The 17,024-nt window shown below is 39.1% G+C and overlaps 1 protein-coding gene across 1 annotated transcript; it reads left to right on the top strand.

Moving 5' to 3' along the window:
• The first annotated feature begins 10,160 nt into the window (after positions 1–10,160).
• Positions 10,161–11,153, top strand: LOC133107472 (trace amine-associated receptor 13c-like). Its single transcript, XM_061216459.1, has one exon. It carries the CDS (start codon positions 10,161–10,163, stop codon positions 11,151–11,153), a length of 993 nt encoding a protein of 330 aa, XP_061072443.1.
• The last annotated feature ends 5,871 nt before the right edge of the window (positions 11,154–17,024 follow it).

Raw genomic sequence — 17,024 nt, 5'->3', positions numbered from 1 at the left:
AAAGAAAATAGCCAAACACAGGGTACATGTAGAAAGAGCCATCGCCAAAGTGAAGAAATTTAAAATAGTTTCTGGAAGGATCCCTAATGTCAGGTTCGGAAACATAAATCAGATATGGTTTGTAGTCTGTATGTTGTCCAATTTCCAGCCGAACATTATAAAGGCATAGGCTCCAGCACAATGACCACACTGCTAAGATAAACTACTGAATTTGAATGTTTTTATTTGTAACTTTGTGTTTAATAAACCTGTGATATATTGTGAATATTGGTACAGCTAGGGGGTGTAACGGCACTCCGCTTCACGTCATGCCTAACCACCCAGCTAGCTGTGCCAATATCTGCGATGTACCACGGGTTCCATAAAGCTTCATTGATTTTCAGAAATGTTCCCACAACTGCTCTGTAATCATAGCCAATATTTTCTAAAATCGACACCCAGCCTTAAGGCTTCAGCATGCTTCAAACAAGCCTCTTTTTCTTAAGATATTTTTTAGGCCTTTTTCAGCTTTATTGGACAGTATATAGTATAGAGAGACAGGAAGAATGGGAGCGAGAAAGAGGGGAAGACATGCGACAAATGTCGGACGGTCGGATTCAAACCACCGACGTCACGGCTCACAATGAGCATGCGGTCAGTGCTCTACAGGCTGCGCCACCGAGACACCTCAAACAAACCTCTTAATGCAATCCTAGATGCCTATTAAAATAATGTGGGTTTCCCAAACACATTTGTAATGAATGTAGCCTCTTTAGTACACCCTTACAGTGGTTTCATGTTTCATTTGCCATTTTGCTTCTGCAACAAGAAGCCACCGGCGGGAAAAAAAGAAACTGGCAAGGTTCTGACAGTAGGGGGCAGCCACATTGCATTTCAGCCTGTAACAGGCGGAGCAGTCATTTGTAGCAAGATTACCCATAATCCTTCGTGGTTTAGGGTTTGCTTTCACAGAACCACCACCAGATGGCAAATTTGAGCACTCAAATTTTTGGAAAAAAGGTTTGGCCAAATGGCTTTCATCTGAATATGGTATAACAATCAAATCTGTTATTTTATGTATGCATGTGCAGTAAGGAGTAATTCTTCAGGTGTATTTATCTTGAAATCATGTGAACTATTTTTACTGCAAGCACATTTGCCTTCAACAATTTTGTAACTTTTCAAGGTATTTATTCATTTATTAACTTTTTGGATTGACTGCATGGAGTAGACTGTTCTCACATACATAAGTTCCTATATTAATGTATCACAACTGCAAGCTGTGTCTGCACACAATCTGAAAATGTAAAAAAGGTATTATAATGGGAAAACAAAAAATAGTATTTCTTATTTTACTAATTCTAACTCAGATAAATAAGGATTATTAAATTAGAAAATTAGAGAAAAAACGTGAAGCATAAAGTCTCTATTGATGAGTCAAGCCTTTATGCAGCCTGTGTGTGTTTGCAATCATCAAACTTTATCCACAAAGATTAAGAAACTCCCAAAGGAATTTGTGATTGCATCATTTAGCATGATTATGTGCACTACCAGGGTACCAAAGGGACTTGGAGCATCATTAGATGAAAAACTCACATAGAGGTGCTAACAGAGTCCCATGATTCCTCCGTTTATGGAAGAACTATGTTGAGAAAACAACACCTTCATCTGTTTGTCTGTTAGACTGTCTCAGCAGATTAATCAAACAGGCCCTGTTGATGCCATCAAGTGAAGTTGTGTGAAAAACATCCCTATATTTGCCATGGGGAGGAAAAGTTGTGAATTACTAACTGATCTGCTAATATTCTCACAGCGGACAGGCTGCCTCTTCCATTAATATATTGTGTGCCCTGCCCTAACATTCATCCATTGGCAGCACAGAAATTATAATAAAACTATGGCACACACTAAAGCACTGCCATTAACTGAAGATTGTGCTATATTCTGAAAATAAATACGTTTTTAGAATACAATCAATAAAGTATCTTTCACATGAGCTCCTTGAATCAATATACTGTAAATAACACCATTTGAATAGTTGCATCATACATGCGATGATCAATGCAATGATGATGCAAGGCCCTCTTTTCTTCACTGAATTCTAGGCTTTGTTTTAGTTAGTAGTGTAAAAATATCTAACAATTCAGACAACTAGGAGAAATACAGAAGATATACAGTATTTTGTTCATTTCATGTTATCCTTTGTTTGGTAAAGAGGAAAATATCTGTACCACTCCAAGGCAAGGGGCACCTCCTTCAGAACTCATGCATGCCTACAATGTTCTAGTGAGAGCAGGCGGCAAAGTTCAGCAGTAGAGTGCTGATTGTTTCAGGTCACATTCAATATACAGGATTTATCTGGCTGGCCAACTGCATAAAACATTTAGTTGCCCCTTTATCACTCAGACTATGTCCCTGGCCCAGCTAAGCACATGTCTGTCATGTTGGTAAGGTTGTTGCACTCTATAACAAGATTAATATAGGAAAATCGTTCATAATGTGTCCTGTCTTGTTTCCCCCTTGATTAGTTGCCATTATTGTATTATTGTTTTTTTTCTCATCTCCATGTTGGTGTTTATTAGTTCATTCTGTTCACCTTTCCCTCATTGTATTTAAGTTCCCTGCCTTGGTTCATGCATTAATGGCAATGCGTTCATGTGTTGCTTGGTTTGCCATTTTTAAAACAAATGTTTCTGTATTAGGCAATTGATCAGGTAGACTTGCAATAACCTCTGTATCTGTTTAGAGGAGATCACAAAATTAATGAGGGAAAACCTTCTTCAGTTTAACAGATTTAACTGTTAACTAAAAATTCTGCCAATTGGCACACCCTTGCAGATTGTGCCATCATGGCTTGTAATATTATCCCCTCTCCTCTGTAGTAACAGACCTTGGTTTATAAAAAAATTAAAAAAAACTGGATGATGTCCTTTAGATATTAAACACATCTCCAAACAGAAGTTCTCACAAATCACATAAAAAGTGATAACATAGATAATATATATTATTAATATATATTAAGTCTTTTGCGCCGATTTTTAGGCGCACATATGACACATTCTGCCCAGGAAACATGCGTTGTATGTATCAAACTGGCACACAGGGTTAGAACAGCTGTATGCGTGTGATCTAGGCGATGCATATGCATATGCATATGCATTTAAGGGTGGATCACGCAAATAAAGGGCGGAGATATTATAAGTGTGCCTGATTATGTATTCCGTTGAATTTACCAAAGTTCATGTAATAGAGGGGTCAGGGATGATGTTTAACTCACATAATTTTAATGTTCACAAACAAATCACGACGATTAATTAATATAGCACGACAATAAGGTTTCTGGGTGTGCAACTTAGCTAACTTTCCTAATGGCTGTTTTGTTTGTAGGCATGTCAGTTTTATTTTGTGGAAAGGCAGTTGTAAATACCTTAATGTTTTGCTGTTTATCGCCTGTAGCAGGTTGATAATACGCGCTGGCATTCTAGCTAATGCAAACCTCTCAAGTCTCACCCATTGACCGTGAGACACACGCATTTCAACCAGTTCACACGCTCAAACGCCACACCTGTCTTTTCTCACGGTGAGTCGGCCGAGAAGGGATAAAACCCACTACACGGAAATAAACATGATTTTAAAAGCAGTCTCGTTGGATTTGGAGCCACATTTGGACACTTGAGGATCTTTTGACATTTTTTGGTGATCTTTACCCATCTGGCCGGTAGGCGGGGTTACTGTGAGGATCTGCCGCGTTTGTCCCACTCTGCACCTGCACGCTCAGAAAGGCGGTGTGCTCTGATGGGTAGGTATACTGTGAACAACGCTCCAGTAAGTTAGTACATTTTAAATAGTTAAATATTGTTTCAGTTGAAAACTTCAACATATTTCATGTGTGGCACTGGGGTGGCCAATCAGATTTTAGGGGTGGCACTGGCCACCCCATTAGAACCGCCCATATTTAGCAATATTTAATATTTAGCAAAGCATAAGAAATCCCCTTAATTTGGGTTTTCCTCAAGCCAAATAAAATTAAAACAGTTTGATCTGTCGATTAAGATGATGCTCATGTTTGTTTTGTTTTTTTATTGTAAAAAAAAATTATTATTGTAAAAATCGACATGAATTCACTTGTGTTCTGACAAAAATAAGCTACAGTATTTGTGCCATAATAACCCCAAAACAGGTCATAACAGATATGAACGCTAAGGACTTACACAGAAAACTGATTATAGAAAACACAGATCCTGAAAAGTAGGCTAATATGCACAGTAACTTTTTTATTGGCTATGAAAATGACATGCACATAAAACAAATCATTTTAGTCCAAATCCAAGTCAAAATATAACATTCTTTTTTTTTAATAATTGATTTTCCAATTTTGTCCAATGCAATAATGAAAGTGGCTGCTGTTGTCATAGGAGAAAAGTATCGACTGAAGTTCCCACTTGTCATTCCCCTGTTGAGGTCACTGTTCAGACAGATTTTTAGAAAATGGAACAGTTGATGTCAAGGCAAGGTCTGGATTTCCGAGACCTGGCGATAAATGTTCAGAAGAACCCACACATCCACTCTAAAAGGGCTGCAAAAAACAGTAGCAGGCACAGGTCTAGCTGTTCACAGGACAACAATATAATGTTCTTTAAACAGCAAAGACCTTGCCAGAAAGAAAGGCCTTCAGTATGTTTACTGAAATTTTGTGTCTTCAGTATGCAAAAGAAAACATTGAGAAGCCTGAAGCTTTTTGGAAAACTGTGCTTTGGACTGACGAAACCCAAATAGAACTTTGGCCATCGGCAAAGAATGTAAGTTTGGAAAAAAAGGGTGAAGGCTTTGAAGTGAAGAACACCTTGCCAACTGTTAACCCTTTTCACTTTGGCCCTCTACAAGGCAATTTCAGCCTATTTTGTACTAGTCTTATGAAAGTGTTTATAATTATTATTATTTATTTATTATTATTGTTTTATCTCAAAAACAATTTTCTGCACACACATATTTGAAGTCTTAAATTAAAGAAGAGGCTTGTATCATTCATACATTTCAAACAGAACAAAATTATGTCAGACCATGTACTGTTTTCCATCCAGTGTATGCAAAAGAGACATAAAAATACAAAAACATGACTAAATGTCTATAGTTTTACACTGAATAACTCAATTTATAAGTCCAGGAGCAGCCCAGGATTACTTTATGTTTGTGCACAAACTCAATGGGTCTCATTCATGAAACGTTAGTAAGTCTATGTGCAGATTTGCACATAAACGCCCACGCTACTAAAAACCTACTCCGGATTCATGAACGCCGCGGGAAACCCAGATCTGATCGTAAACACATGTGTATGATCATGAATGCCAATCCATCGTAAAGTGAAAGCGCGCTCCCGGTAATCAGCAATTAGCATAAATCCCCGCCCATGAATAGACAATGATTACCATATAAGGAGGTGTAGACGCCTCCAGTCGACCTGTCAGTCATCATGGCACAAAGAAGGAAAGAGAGAGAAAGAAAAAAAAACTTTTCCGAAGCGGAGATCGAAATAATCTTGGGTGAAGTTGAGTCGAGAAAAAGTATTTTATTTTGTTCGGTCAGTAGTGGTGTTGTTACAGGGACAGGCAAAGCGAAGGCCTGGAAGGAGGTGACAGATGCCATCAATGTTGCCTCTGTAGACAATAGAACTATTTCAGAGGTTAAACGTAAATGGTTTGACATGAAACTGGAGGCTAAGAAACGCATAAGCGCACAAAAAAAATATGCATCAGCCACAGGAGGAGGAGGCTCACGGGCACAAATATCACCTGCTGACGAGCGCATCGCTGGCATTATTGGGGAGACCTCTCTGTCAGGAATTATACCTGACGGAGACACCGACATGCCTCCACTGGAGACAACATCAAACCCAGATGGTAAGGTGATAATTGTTGTATCATAATACATTCTGAAAACCATCACTGATAGCTTAGTGGTTAGTATAGTTTAACCTAGGTCGTACAGTCCCACCAAACAAACAGAACATTTGTGGGGGTTTCTCTTCGGATTGAATGAAGTGGAAACGGGAAACCAGTAATGTTATATTGTGCGATATGGGGCGTAATGGATATCAGTGTTGGAATGTACAGCTATTTAACATTCATTTCAAGAAAGGATACGGATAACATATAGCCCACTGCAGTTTTGTATGCATCGTCTTCAAATTATTTGAATCTTAATAGCCTAAAGTTCTGTTTTATACTGTACCGCTCCAAACAACTCTTCAAGGGTTCTGAATTTCTGTATGTTTACACTAGTACTCGGAACTGTACTGTCCTCTCAGGTCCACTTTTGCACGTGTTCTTGTTTGATTTGCACTTTGTTGTACGTCGCTCTGGATAAGAGCGTCTGCTAAATGCCACGTAATGTAACGTAATGTAAAAATAAGTCAGTCTGCAGCCAACGTAAATTTTAACATTTTTCAAATAAGATTTATTTAATGTTTCTTTCAAATGAAAAAAGACCCACATATAAAACGAAAAAAAACAAATGTTGTCTCATTTCTAGCTGGCGAGTGCTCCTCCCAGGATGTGGCTCTACCACCTGCTGCCGCCGCTGCTGCTCCTGCTGCACCCAGGTACCGAGGCCGAAGAGGTGATCCGGCTGTCCTTACGGATGAGGTCCTGAAGAATCAGGAAAGCCTACTTGCAGCAGTCAACCAAATCAATACGTCCCTCCAAGAAATAAACAGCAGCTTGAAGGAAATCTGCAAGGCACTTTTGCGTCCTCAAAAATAAAGTGTTATGTTGTCAGTATTGTGTGATGTCTGTGTTTTTACTACAAGATAATCAAGCTACTCTCTTTTACTCTGATAATTAAATATAGCCTATTTGTATGCATTTTAAAGAGCATGACATGAAAATGAACTGAGGTAGCCTACTGAAACAGGATGTTGTATATACATATAAAACAAAATACAAATGAAACTAACTTTTTGCAAAGCTTGTCGGCCTAAAATGTGCACAGCTTATTCAGTCTTAGCAACACTTACCTTAAAATTGCTCTACAAGTCGCTGGCGTGTCTGTATAGCAGCCGCATTTCGAGGCCCAAGAGCTGGTTCCGGAGGCAGTCGTTCCTCAGCATTGGGGACTTCAGGCAGGGGAAGGACCTGTATAATGGCCACATTGTGCAGGACACAGCAGGCTAATATTATTTTGCACACCTTCACGGGTGCATAAAGAAGGGTACCACCTTTATTGTCCAGGCAGATCCATCTTGCCTTCAAGACCCCGTTTGTGCGCTCCACAACGGCCTGAGTAGCAGCATGTGCTTCACAGATCAGTTGCACATTAACGAAATGAAAGTTTTTCTGGTTTATGTAAGCAAATGCATCACAAAGAATGTGTAATCTATTGAGTTGATTTTCATAGATAATTCACAATCATGAACCTAATCTGGATCTTAAACCTGCTAATTGCCAACTAATTTAACTAAATGTATTATATTTTTAATTGTCATGTTCATATCACGTGTTTCAAAGGCATCTGCGTATTGTTTACATAACAGAGCGCAATATGAATAAAAACGTACATTTCCAATAGTGACAAGCATTATTTATGTGCATTCTTGAATTTACACAAGCACTACGCGTGGTCAGCAGCAGGTGTAGATTTTGTTAGTAGCTACGAAAAGATCGGAGCTACTAAAATATTGATGAATGCCAAAAACCCGTAAATTTCCCTCTACTCGCATTTTACACAGAAATTCGTTCAGCTCACGTTTCATGAATGAGACCCAATGTGCGTAGAGTTTGTAAAGATATCTACAAGTATTCAAATTCCACATGAGTTTTCCCAAGACTACACCCAGATGTCATAAATTATCCCAAACACAAAACATCTGCATATATCTTTGTCCAGACACATGAATGATGAATTAACTTTATTTCAAAATAAGGTTAACCAGAGCCATGTTAGCCCGTCAGATAGTAAAATGATGGGTTTATCTATTGCAAGTCCATCGTAAATGCTCACTTGATGTTTTACGCACGTCTGAATATTCATTCTGCCATGCGAACGCAGGGATATTCCTAAACTGTCTTGTCACCTGAATATGACACATTGTACAAGAAGTGTGCGTAAATTAGTTTGCTACTGAAATGACCTAGCAATGTGCATCCACAACAATAAGAATTTTTCTCAAATGGCTGAACGGATTACGAAATAAACTTCAAAGTTAGTCAGAAAACAGTCGTAGCTGTAGTCCCCTGTGCTTCCCATGAGTGGGATTACAATCATTGTGAACACATTGGGGCCTTTCCCCTGTGCTTCCCTCGAGAGGGACGACACTGATTGTTGGAATATGCCATTCCCAACCACCAACTAACAAGTAACAGGACACTGTATCCAAAATGAAAACAGGGAGAAAATAATAAAAACAGTGCTGAAAACAGTGCGGCTAGACATAGCACAAAGGTAAGAGCAACAACTAAAAATTAGCTGCTAGTTATAACTCAAAGTGATATAAAATAAAAATAAAATAAGAAATAAAAAAAATAAAAACAAGACAACAAGGAGAAAATAATGAAAAGAATAAAAATAAGGAGAGAATAATAAAACTAGATATAAACTAGATTAAAAAGGTAGGTTTTCAGTTGCCATTTAAAAATTCCCACCAAGCCAGTTCTTCTGATATTAATTGGCAGGGTGTTCCATAATTCCATTATGATTAAAAGCAGCATCCCCATTTTTCTTTTGTGAACAATGGGGAACAATTAATAAACCAGCTGCAGATGACCTGAGGGCTTGTGAAGGGACCTAAAACAACAACAAGTCTAAACCATTCAGAGCTTTGTAGACAAGTAAAATAATCTTAAAACCTATTCTAAAAGGTACAGGGAGCCAATGCAGTGCAGCTAAAACAGGAGTAATATCCTCTTGCTTCCTTGTTTTTGTTAAAAGTTTTTTTAACAAACGGGGATGGCCGTCTTGCGGTTTTATTTTGTCACAGCTTTTATGATGTTACAAATATAATTGAAATAATAATTTGGGACGTCGACAACTTAACATCGTGGATGGGGTTAAGAATGGAGGTGGATCCATTATGCTTTGGGGCTGTGTGGCAGCTGGGGGCAAGGGAATGTTGTGAGATTGGAAAAATAATGAATTCCACCAAATATCAAGAAATTCCCGAGGCTAATGTTTGAAGGTCAGTTCAGACATTGAAGTTGAAGAGAGGTTGGGCATTCCAGCAAGACAATGGTCCAAATCATACCTTCAAATCAACCATGAAGTACTTGGAAAGACATTTGAAGGTTTTGGAATGGTCACCACGGTCCTCAGACTTGAGTAGTATTGAAAATCTCTGAGATCACAAACATGCCATACATGCAAGAAGGCTGAAGAATATTTCTGAGGTAGAGGTGTCCTGCTAGGAAAAATTCCAAAAGCGAGAATTGAAAGACTCTTAGCTGGCTACAGGAAGCGTTTACAAGCTAGTAAACGTTTCCTAGTTAGTACTAAACTAAAGTTAGTACTAACTAACTTTTTCACAGGGCCCTTTTCCTTTTTTATTATCTTGAAACTGTAAAAAAATAAAAAGTAATCTTGCTTTTTGAAGAAATGTGTCATGTTTAACTTATCATTTAGAAGTCAGGTTTGCTTCTCTTCAGTTAGATATCAATTGTAAAAGGCTTTTTGACAAAGGGCGCCCAAATGTTTTGCACACCTCTATAATTCTGTTCAGTTCTTATGAACTTGTGTTTTGCTCCATTGTAAATTCTGAATAAGAGCTTTCGTGAAATGAATGCAATGTTTTGCTCATTTGGATGAAGAAAGGTGATTTCACATAAATAAAGCCACGGTACTTCTGGAATCAACAAATGTAATCCCCTCTTGTAACCTCTGATTTTATTATTTGATTACATCACTGGCCAAGTTTTGCTCTATGTCTCTGAACACAACCCCTTGTACAAACACATATAATTTAATCTGATGGGGATTAACAGCCACCAAAAGGAAAAAACAATGATGACCCCTTTATATAAATGTGACTCAACAGCTCTTAATGATCCAAAAGGACTCTGCAAGACCAGAAACCTGCATGATGCTACACTTTTAATGCAAATTCACACAATCGTATTTATTTCTTTTTTAGATTTCCTATATTAAGTATAATGACAGAAGGTTTTATTGTTCAGTAATACTGGCGCACATCCTTCATGAATCTCACAGAAGAGGAATCCTGCGTCCATTCAAACATTTCCTGTTTGGACAGTTCACGAAAAGCAGCTTCTGTGCTGCTATACATGTCTGTCGCAGTAATTGTCACGCTGACAGTGTGTGGGAACCTGCTTGTGATCATCTGCATCTGTCACTTCAAGCAGCTTCATACGCCAACTAATTTCCTCCTGCTCTCTCTGGCAATGGCAGACTGTCTTGTTGGGGTAATTGTGATGCCCCTCTATTTTACTATGTTGATAGAGCCACACAGTTGCTTTGGTATATTGTATTGCACAATTTTTAATGTAGCAGCATTTTACCTCACTTGTATATCCATTTATAATGTAGCTTTAATTGCAGTGGACCGATATATTGCTCTCTCCAACCCATTTCACTACTCCATGAAAATGACAGTGAATGTAACTTTGAGGATAATAGCAATACTGTGGTTGTATTCATTAATCTACAATATGGTGCTTCTTTATTTCAATGGAAATATTATTGACATGAAAGCAAACGTCACATGTGGTGAGTGTATTGTTACAGTTAATAATGTATGGGCCATTGTTGACTTCATTATTGTATTTCTTTTGCCATGCTCAATGATTATAATCATATACCTGAACATTTTTGCTATTGCTAAAAAGCATGCAAATAAAATTAGGAGTGTCAGAAAGTGCCCAAAGATTAAGAATGTTTCTATGGCCTCTGAAAGGAAAGCAGCAAAATCCCTAGGTGTTCTAGTGGCAGTCTTCCTTGTGTGTTTAGTACCCTACTATATAAGTGCCTTCCTTGATGTTTATGTAAGGAAAAGATCTGTGCATCTGGCTGTTTCCGGTACATTGACTCTTATATATTTAAATTCTTCCATCAATCCTATAATTTATGCTCTGTTCTATCCATGGTTTAAGAAGTCTGTTAAACTCATTATAACACTTAAGATATGTGGCACAGAATCTTCAGTCTTGCATGTGCTGGAAAATGATACATAACAGCTTCTTATGAAACTTTTTACTTTTTGTTTCAACCTTTTGTTCATCCAGTTTTCATGAGTGGGTCACAGTGGGTTATTCTACAGATAGTTTACCCACTTCTGCTAGTAAATCCACAGGATGTGTGATAATCTCTGTTGATTTACTAGCAGAGGTGTAAACCTCATAGTACAGCAAATGTACAGCAATGTTTCAAAAGAACCTATCAATATCAATAAAACATACATTTAATGAAAAATAAAATGAATGTTTGATTCTGGTTGGTTCAGTTGGAACATGTACAGTATTTTTCACATGTTCAGCATTTTGAGTTTCTCAGTAATCATGTTGTTTATTTTTTGTGCATTGCCAGTCAGTGGTGCTAATAATGCGGGAGCCCACTGTATATGCCCACTGGTCTCGGAGTATATTATAGAAACAGATACAATTTAACTTGTTATATGTTTTCTTGATTTTAAAAATATAAGTACGTTTAAGTTAGTATTGTAGCCTACTTATACTAAGCCCTGATCGATAGCAGGCTGATGTTAGCATTAGGGTTATCAATTTTATTTCATTTTGCGGCTTTCAGCAAAAGCAAACTTAGTTTTTTGTGATTAATATTTACTATAGCTGTGCTGAAACTGCAGGTACTGTAAATATGTGGGGGGGGGAAAGAAAAAACCAAAGGAACGCAAAACTTTGCAGCAAATATTAAATGTAATAAATAAGAAAAATATGCTAGTAATTCCATGCATCTGTGGGTGTGTTAGCGCTTTACATTATTGGCATTTGGCAGACGCTCTTATCCAGAGCGATGTACAGTTGATTAGACTAAGCAGGAGACAATCCTCCCCTGGAGCAATGCAGGGTTAAGGGCCTTGCTCAAGGGTCCAACGGCTTTGTGGATCTCATTGTGGCTACACCAGGATTAGAGCCACCGACCTTGTGTGTCCCAGTCATTTACCTTAGCCACTACGCTACAAGCCGCCCCTACAGGCTATGAGAGTATGAATGTGTGGTCACCGATGTGTTCTGTTGGCAAAAAATATATTAAAATAACTCATGCCTAAGAGTATACCTTAACCTGTATTTGAAGTTAGAAAGAGAATAGTTTGTAATTTGGTTGTATACTCATTCCATAACTGTGCACCTCTGTACTAAATTGAAAACTGAGAATGATAGGAGTGAAGGAGAGGGAGATGAAAACTTGGCATATCTAGTGCTATTTGTTTTAACTGGTATATTAAGGCAGATTCTGGCAAGGGAGGGAGTCTGGGTGCTGCAAATATTTGTAGATGAAAGAGCATGTTATATGAATGTTAATATCTAAGATAGACAGTATATTCAGTTTAGCAATAAGTGGGGATGATGGAGATTCTGGAAGAGAGGTTGGGTATTTGGCAGCCCATGCAATATTACCATCCAAGAAAAGGGTAAGTACGGCTGGAGTACAGAGTTAAGAGACAGTACTGGTGAACCAATGGATATATTTTATGGCTGATACTAAGTGATTTTGTTGCTTTTCAACAGGCTAATTGGCCAGTTTCACATATCACAAATTAAGATGAAATGAACAAAACTGAGAATGGTAATGAGTTGTGGGAAATAAATGTTATATTGTCCTCAGTGACCACTTTTAGGTAAACCAGCTTTTTGCAAATATTTAATAAGCCAATCGTGTGGCAGCAAATAAATACATAAAAACGTAGTCAAGACGATATGCTTTTTTTCAGACCAAATGTCAGAATGGGGAAGAAATGTGATCTAAGTGACCTTCGACTACATTTGATCACCCTGTGCCAGAAAGGGTGGTTTGAGATTTAAGCACAAAGGTCTCTATAGTTTGCAGAGAATGGTGCAAAAAACAAAAACCATCCAGCGAGCAGCAGTTCTGCGAGCTCCGTTTCTGAGAGGTCAGAGGAGATCGGCCAGACTGGTCAAAGCTGACAGGAAGGTCACAGTAATGTAAATAACCACACATTACAAAAGTGGTATGCAGAAGAGCATCTCTGAACACAAAACACGTCAAACCTCTAAGTGGATAGGCTACAGCAGCACAAGATATGTCTAATTTATAATAATACTGAATAAAGTGCTCAGTGAGTGAATGTCTTTTCAATTTCATTTTCTATGCATGGTTTACTCTTAAAGATTGATTCAAAGCTCTATAATCATTATTTTATACAAAAGGCTAAATTGTAATTGCCTTTAAGTGCTATTAATGTAAAATGCCACATGTACAACAATATAACAGTGCACAGTACTCACCACACATGACTGGTGCCAGGGTGGTACGAAAATCTCTGAAACTGCTGATCTCCTTGGATTTTCATGCACAACAATCTCTAGAGTTTGCAGAGAATTGTGTGAAAAACAAAAACATCCAATGAGCAGCAGTTCTGCAAACTGAGGCAAGTTATAATAGCCCCTTGTGGCAGATATATAATACTACAGTGCAACAAATGTATTAACGAGCAAAGTCATGCAGGGACAAGCTCTGAGAATTGACAGCCAAAGCTTTAAAGAAGCTAGCTACCTGAAGGATTTTAAGGAAGAAAACAAGTGTCTTGTGACAAGGATGTGTCCAATGTGGTTTCTAACATTTTTGCATTTTTATAAACATTATTACATTAGCGAGCCACTCTTTAAAAACTTGCAGGTAATCTATCTAGAAAGACTTTGAATTGCAGTCAGAAGAGGTGGTTAGCTGGCTAAATAAACTTACTTTCGGCAAGCTAGCTAGCTATAAAGCTACAACTTCTGACTGAAATTCAAAATCTTGATAGCAAGCAACAGACAGGAAGCATCATGCACTTTGTCAGCTGTTATTGTAGCTAGCATCAGATGGATTAGACCAGGGGTTCCCAATTACTTTTGTGCCTGATCCACTTTCTAAAATTCAAATGACTTGTCGGGCCCCTCACCCCTCCTTCATTCAAAATGCAGACAAAATCAGTGGTGATCTGTACATGAATTCACTTGCGTTCTGACAAAAATAAGCTAACTACAGTATTTGTGCCATAATAACCCCATAATAATGAGTAGCATGCCTTCGCATGGGAAGAAAATATTCAGTGAGACAAATAGGCTACAACAATGGCAGACATGAATAGGCCAACAATGGCAGACATGAATAACCTGTTATCATACAAGAATGTACCTTTCATGATCACATTATAGCAACAGTGCCACAGCGGGAGATTAGCCTAGGATTGACAGCTTTTTGTGGAGGAGGAAAATCTAAATAGAGATCGTAACTTTACCACAGTGATACTAGTAGTGTCAGGCACCAGAACACTGAACCCAAGAACAAGACCACAAACAACAAAATCCAAGTAAAAGTCTTTATTAGATTTCAGGCAGTTCAGACAGGCAAGGGTCGTTTTCCAGCAAACAGCAATAATAGAGATTATGCCGTTCGAAAACGAGAGTCCAGGAAAAGGTTTTGTACATAGGCAAACAGGTTCAGCAGGGATAATCCAAAGGGTAGTCAATGTCACAAGCAAAGGGTCGAAAACACACTGACAGTCCAAACAGAAACAGAATTCAAAATCAAAAAACGAATATCCAAACAGGGTCCAAACACAACGGGTCAAAACAGAACAAGATTATAGTCCAGGAGGTGGTGGTCGAAAACAAAACAGGTCATAACAGATATGAAACAGGAAATAATACTGGAAAGTATGGCTAAGGCTCATGACAGTCTGGCAACGAACTGAACAAACAAAGGGGCACATAACTAAACTAGAACAAAACAAGAAACTGGTGGAATCAATGACAGGAGACAGGAAGACCTGGGGAGGCGGAGACACAGACAGACAAAACGAATGAATGAATGAAACAAACATGAAACAGACTATGATATGCACAGTACAAATAAATAAAAACGCTAAGGACTTACTTAGACTGCAGACTGCAATTTTCAGTTCTTTCCATAGATGTTCGATAGGATTTAGATCAGGACTCATGGAAGGCCACTTCAGAATATTCCAATTTTTTCTTCGTATCCATTCTTGGGTGCTTTTAGCTGTATGTTTTGGATCATTACCCTGTTGGAGGGCCCAGGATCTGCTACGTAGACAGAGCTTTCTGACACTGGGCAGTACGTTTCGCTCCAGAATGCCTTGATAAAACATAACCGAGTCCCCTCCGTGTTTCACTGTAGGTATGGTGTTCTTTTCTTTGAAAGCTCAATTTTTTTCACCTGTGAACATAGAGCTGATGTGACTTGCCAAAGAGCTCCAGTTTTGACTCATCTGTCCAAATTTAGAAATTCTCCTAGAACAATTGTGGCTTGGTAATATGTGTTTTAGCTAATTCCAGTCTGGCTTTTTTATGTTTTGTGACGACCATGCCTGGTCTTCCTCAGCTGAGGTTGTTGCTGTCGTCCAGCAGGTGGCAGTGCTGCATGCTATCCCTCCCTTCCCCTGGAATGGTCTAATGGTTGATTGGATAATTAGTGGGTGAGTCACCACTGCTCTCCGTTCTCAGCATTTTGAGCAGCGAAAAACTTTCCCTTTTCGGCCCGGGGGGAGTGATTTCTGTGTCCCTCTGCACAGGATTCATTTGGACCCTGATCTGGTGTGGGACGATGTGGTGGTTGCTGTCCGTCCCTCCCTGCCTGTGGAAGGAGTGGAAGTTATTCTTGGCAATGATCTAGCTGGTGGTCAGGTCTGGAAAAATGTTCAACCTGTGGTGGTTATACCAGATCCAGTTTCTTCTGGGGAGTTGGATGAACTCACTAAACAGCACCCTTCAGTGTTTCCTGCGTGTGCAGTGACGCGCGCTATGGCTCGAGACCGCATCCAGCTTGAGTCAAAATTGGAGTTTAGTACTGCCCAGGTAAAGCACTGCTCGCCCTCATGGCTCAATACCACAGATGTTTCTTCTCCTACCCCGCTAAAAGCTGAGGAGGTTAAGTTTTCTGAGCCACTGACATCTGTTGCCAGAGAGGAGGTCTGAGAGCAAAAGAGCAAAAGAGTGATAGTACCTTAAAACCATTGTTCAGCATGGCTGAGTAAGAGTGCACCTTTGGGGTATTATTTAAAAGACGGCTTGTTAATGAGAAGGTGGGCATTTCATTTAGGTGTCTTGAAAGAGGAAGTCATTGATCAAATTGTAGTCCCAACAAAGTTCAGAGAAATGGTGCTGGGGACCTCACATGAGAACATTGCTGGCCATTTAGGTGTGAGAAAAAACGTACAACCGCATCTTACGGAATTTTTTCTGGCCACGCTTAAAGAGAGACGTAGCTGCGTTTTGTAAAACGTGTCATGTTTGCCAGTTGGCAGGCAAGCCTGCTCATAAAATACGTCCAGCTCCACTGTACCCTATTGCAGTAGTGGAAAAGCCATTACATGCACCTGCTTGTGGACTGTATAGGCCCTCTTCCTCCCTCTTGTCATGGTAACAAGTATTTGTTGACCGTGATGTGTCAAAGTACCCGTTATCCAATGGTTTATCCCCTACGCTCTATCAGAGCAAAGCCAGTCTTGCGAGCCTTAAATAATTTCATTTCTATCTTTGGGATTCCTGAGATTGTCCAAAGTAATCAGGGTACTAACTATATGTCTGGTACATTTGCTTATGTTTTGAAACTGTTAAACATCAAACATAACATCTCGTCAGCTTACCATCCTGAGAGTCAGGGGTCCTTGGAAAGATTTCATCAAACTTTAAAATCTATGTTGTCTATGTTTTTGGTGCCGGGGAGGGGGGCCTCTCTTGAGGAGGGGGATGTGACGACCATGCCTGGTCTTCCTCAGCTGAGGTTGTTGCTGTCGTCCAGCAGGTGGCAGTGCCGCGTGCTATCCCTCCCTTCCCCTGGAATGGTCTAATGGTTGATTGGATAATTAGTTGATGAGTCACCAATTTTCCTGGGTGTTTGCA

This window comes from Conger conger, chromosome 13, assembly GCF_963514075.1.
Source record: "Conger conger chromosome 13, fConCon1.1, whole genome shotgun sequence".
Classification (NCBI taxonomy): Eukaryota; Metazoa; Chordata; class Actinopteri; order Anguilliformes; family Congridae; genus Conger; species Conger conger.
This window is presented reverse-complemented; position numbering and strand designations above follow the sequence as displayed.

Excerpts from the sequence above, each read along its gene's own strand:
- LOC133107472 (XM_061216459.1), top strand. The coding sequence starts at position 10,161 with ATGAATCTCACAGAAGAGGAATCCTGCGTCCATTCAAACATTTCCTGT.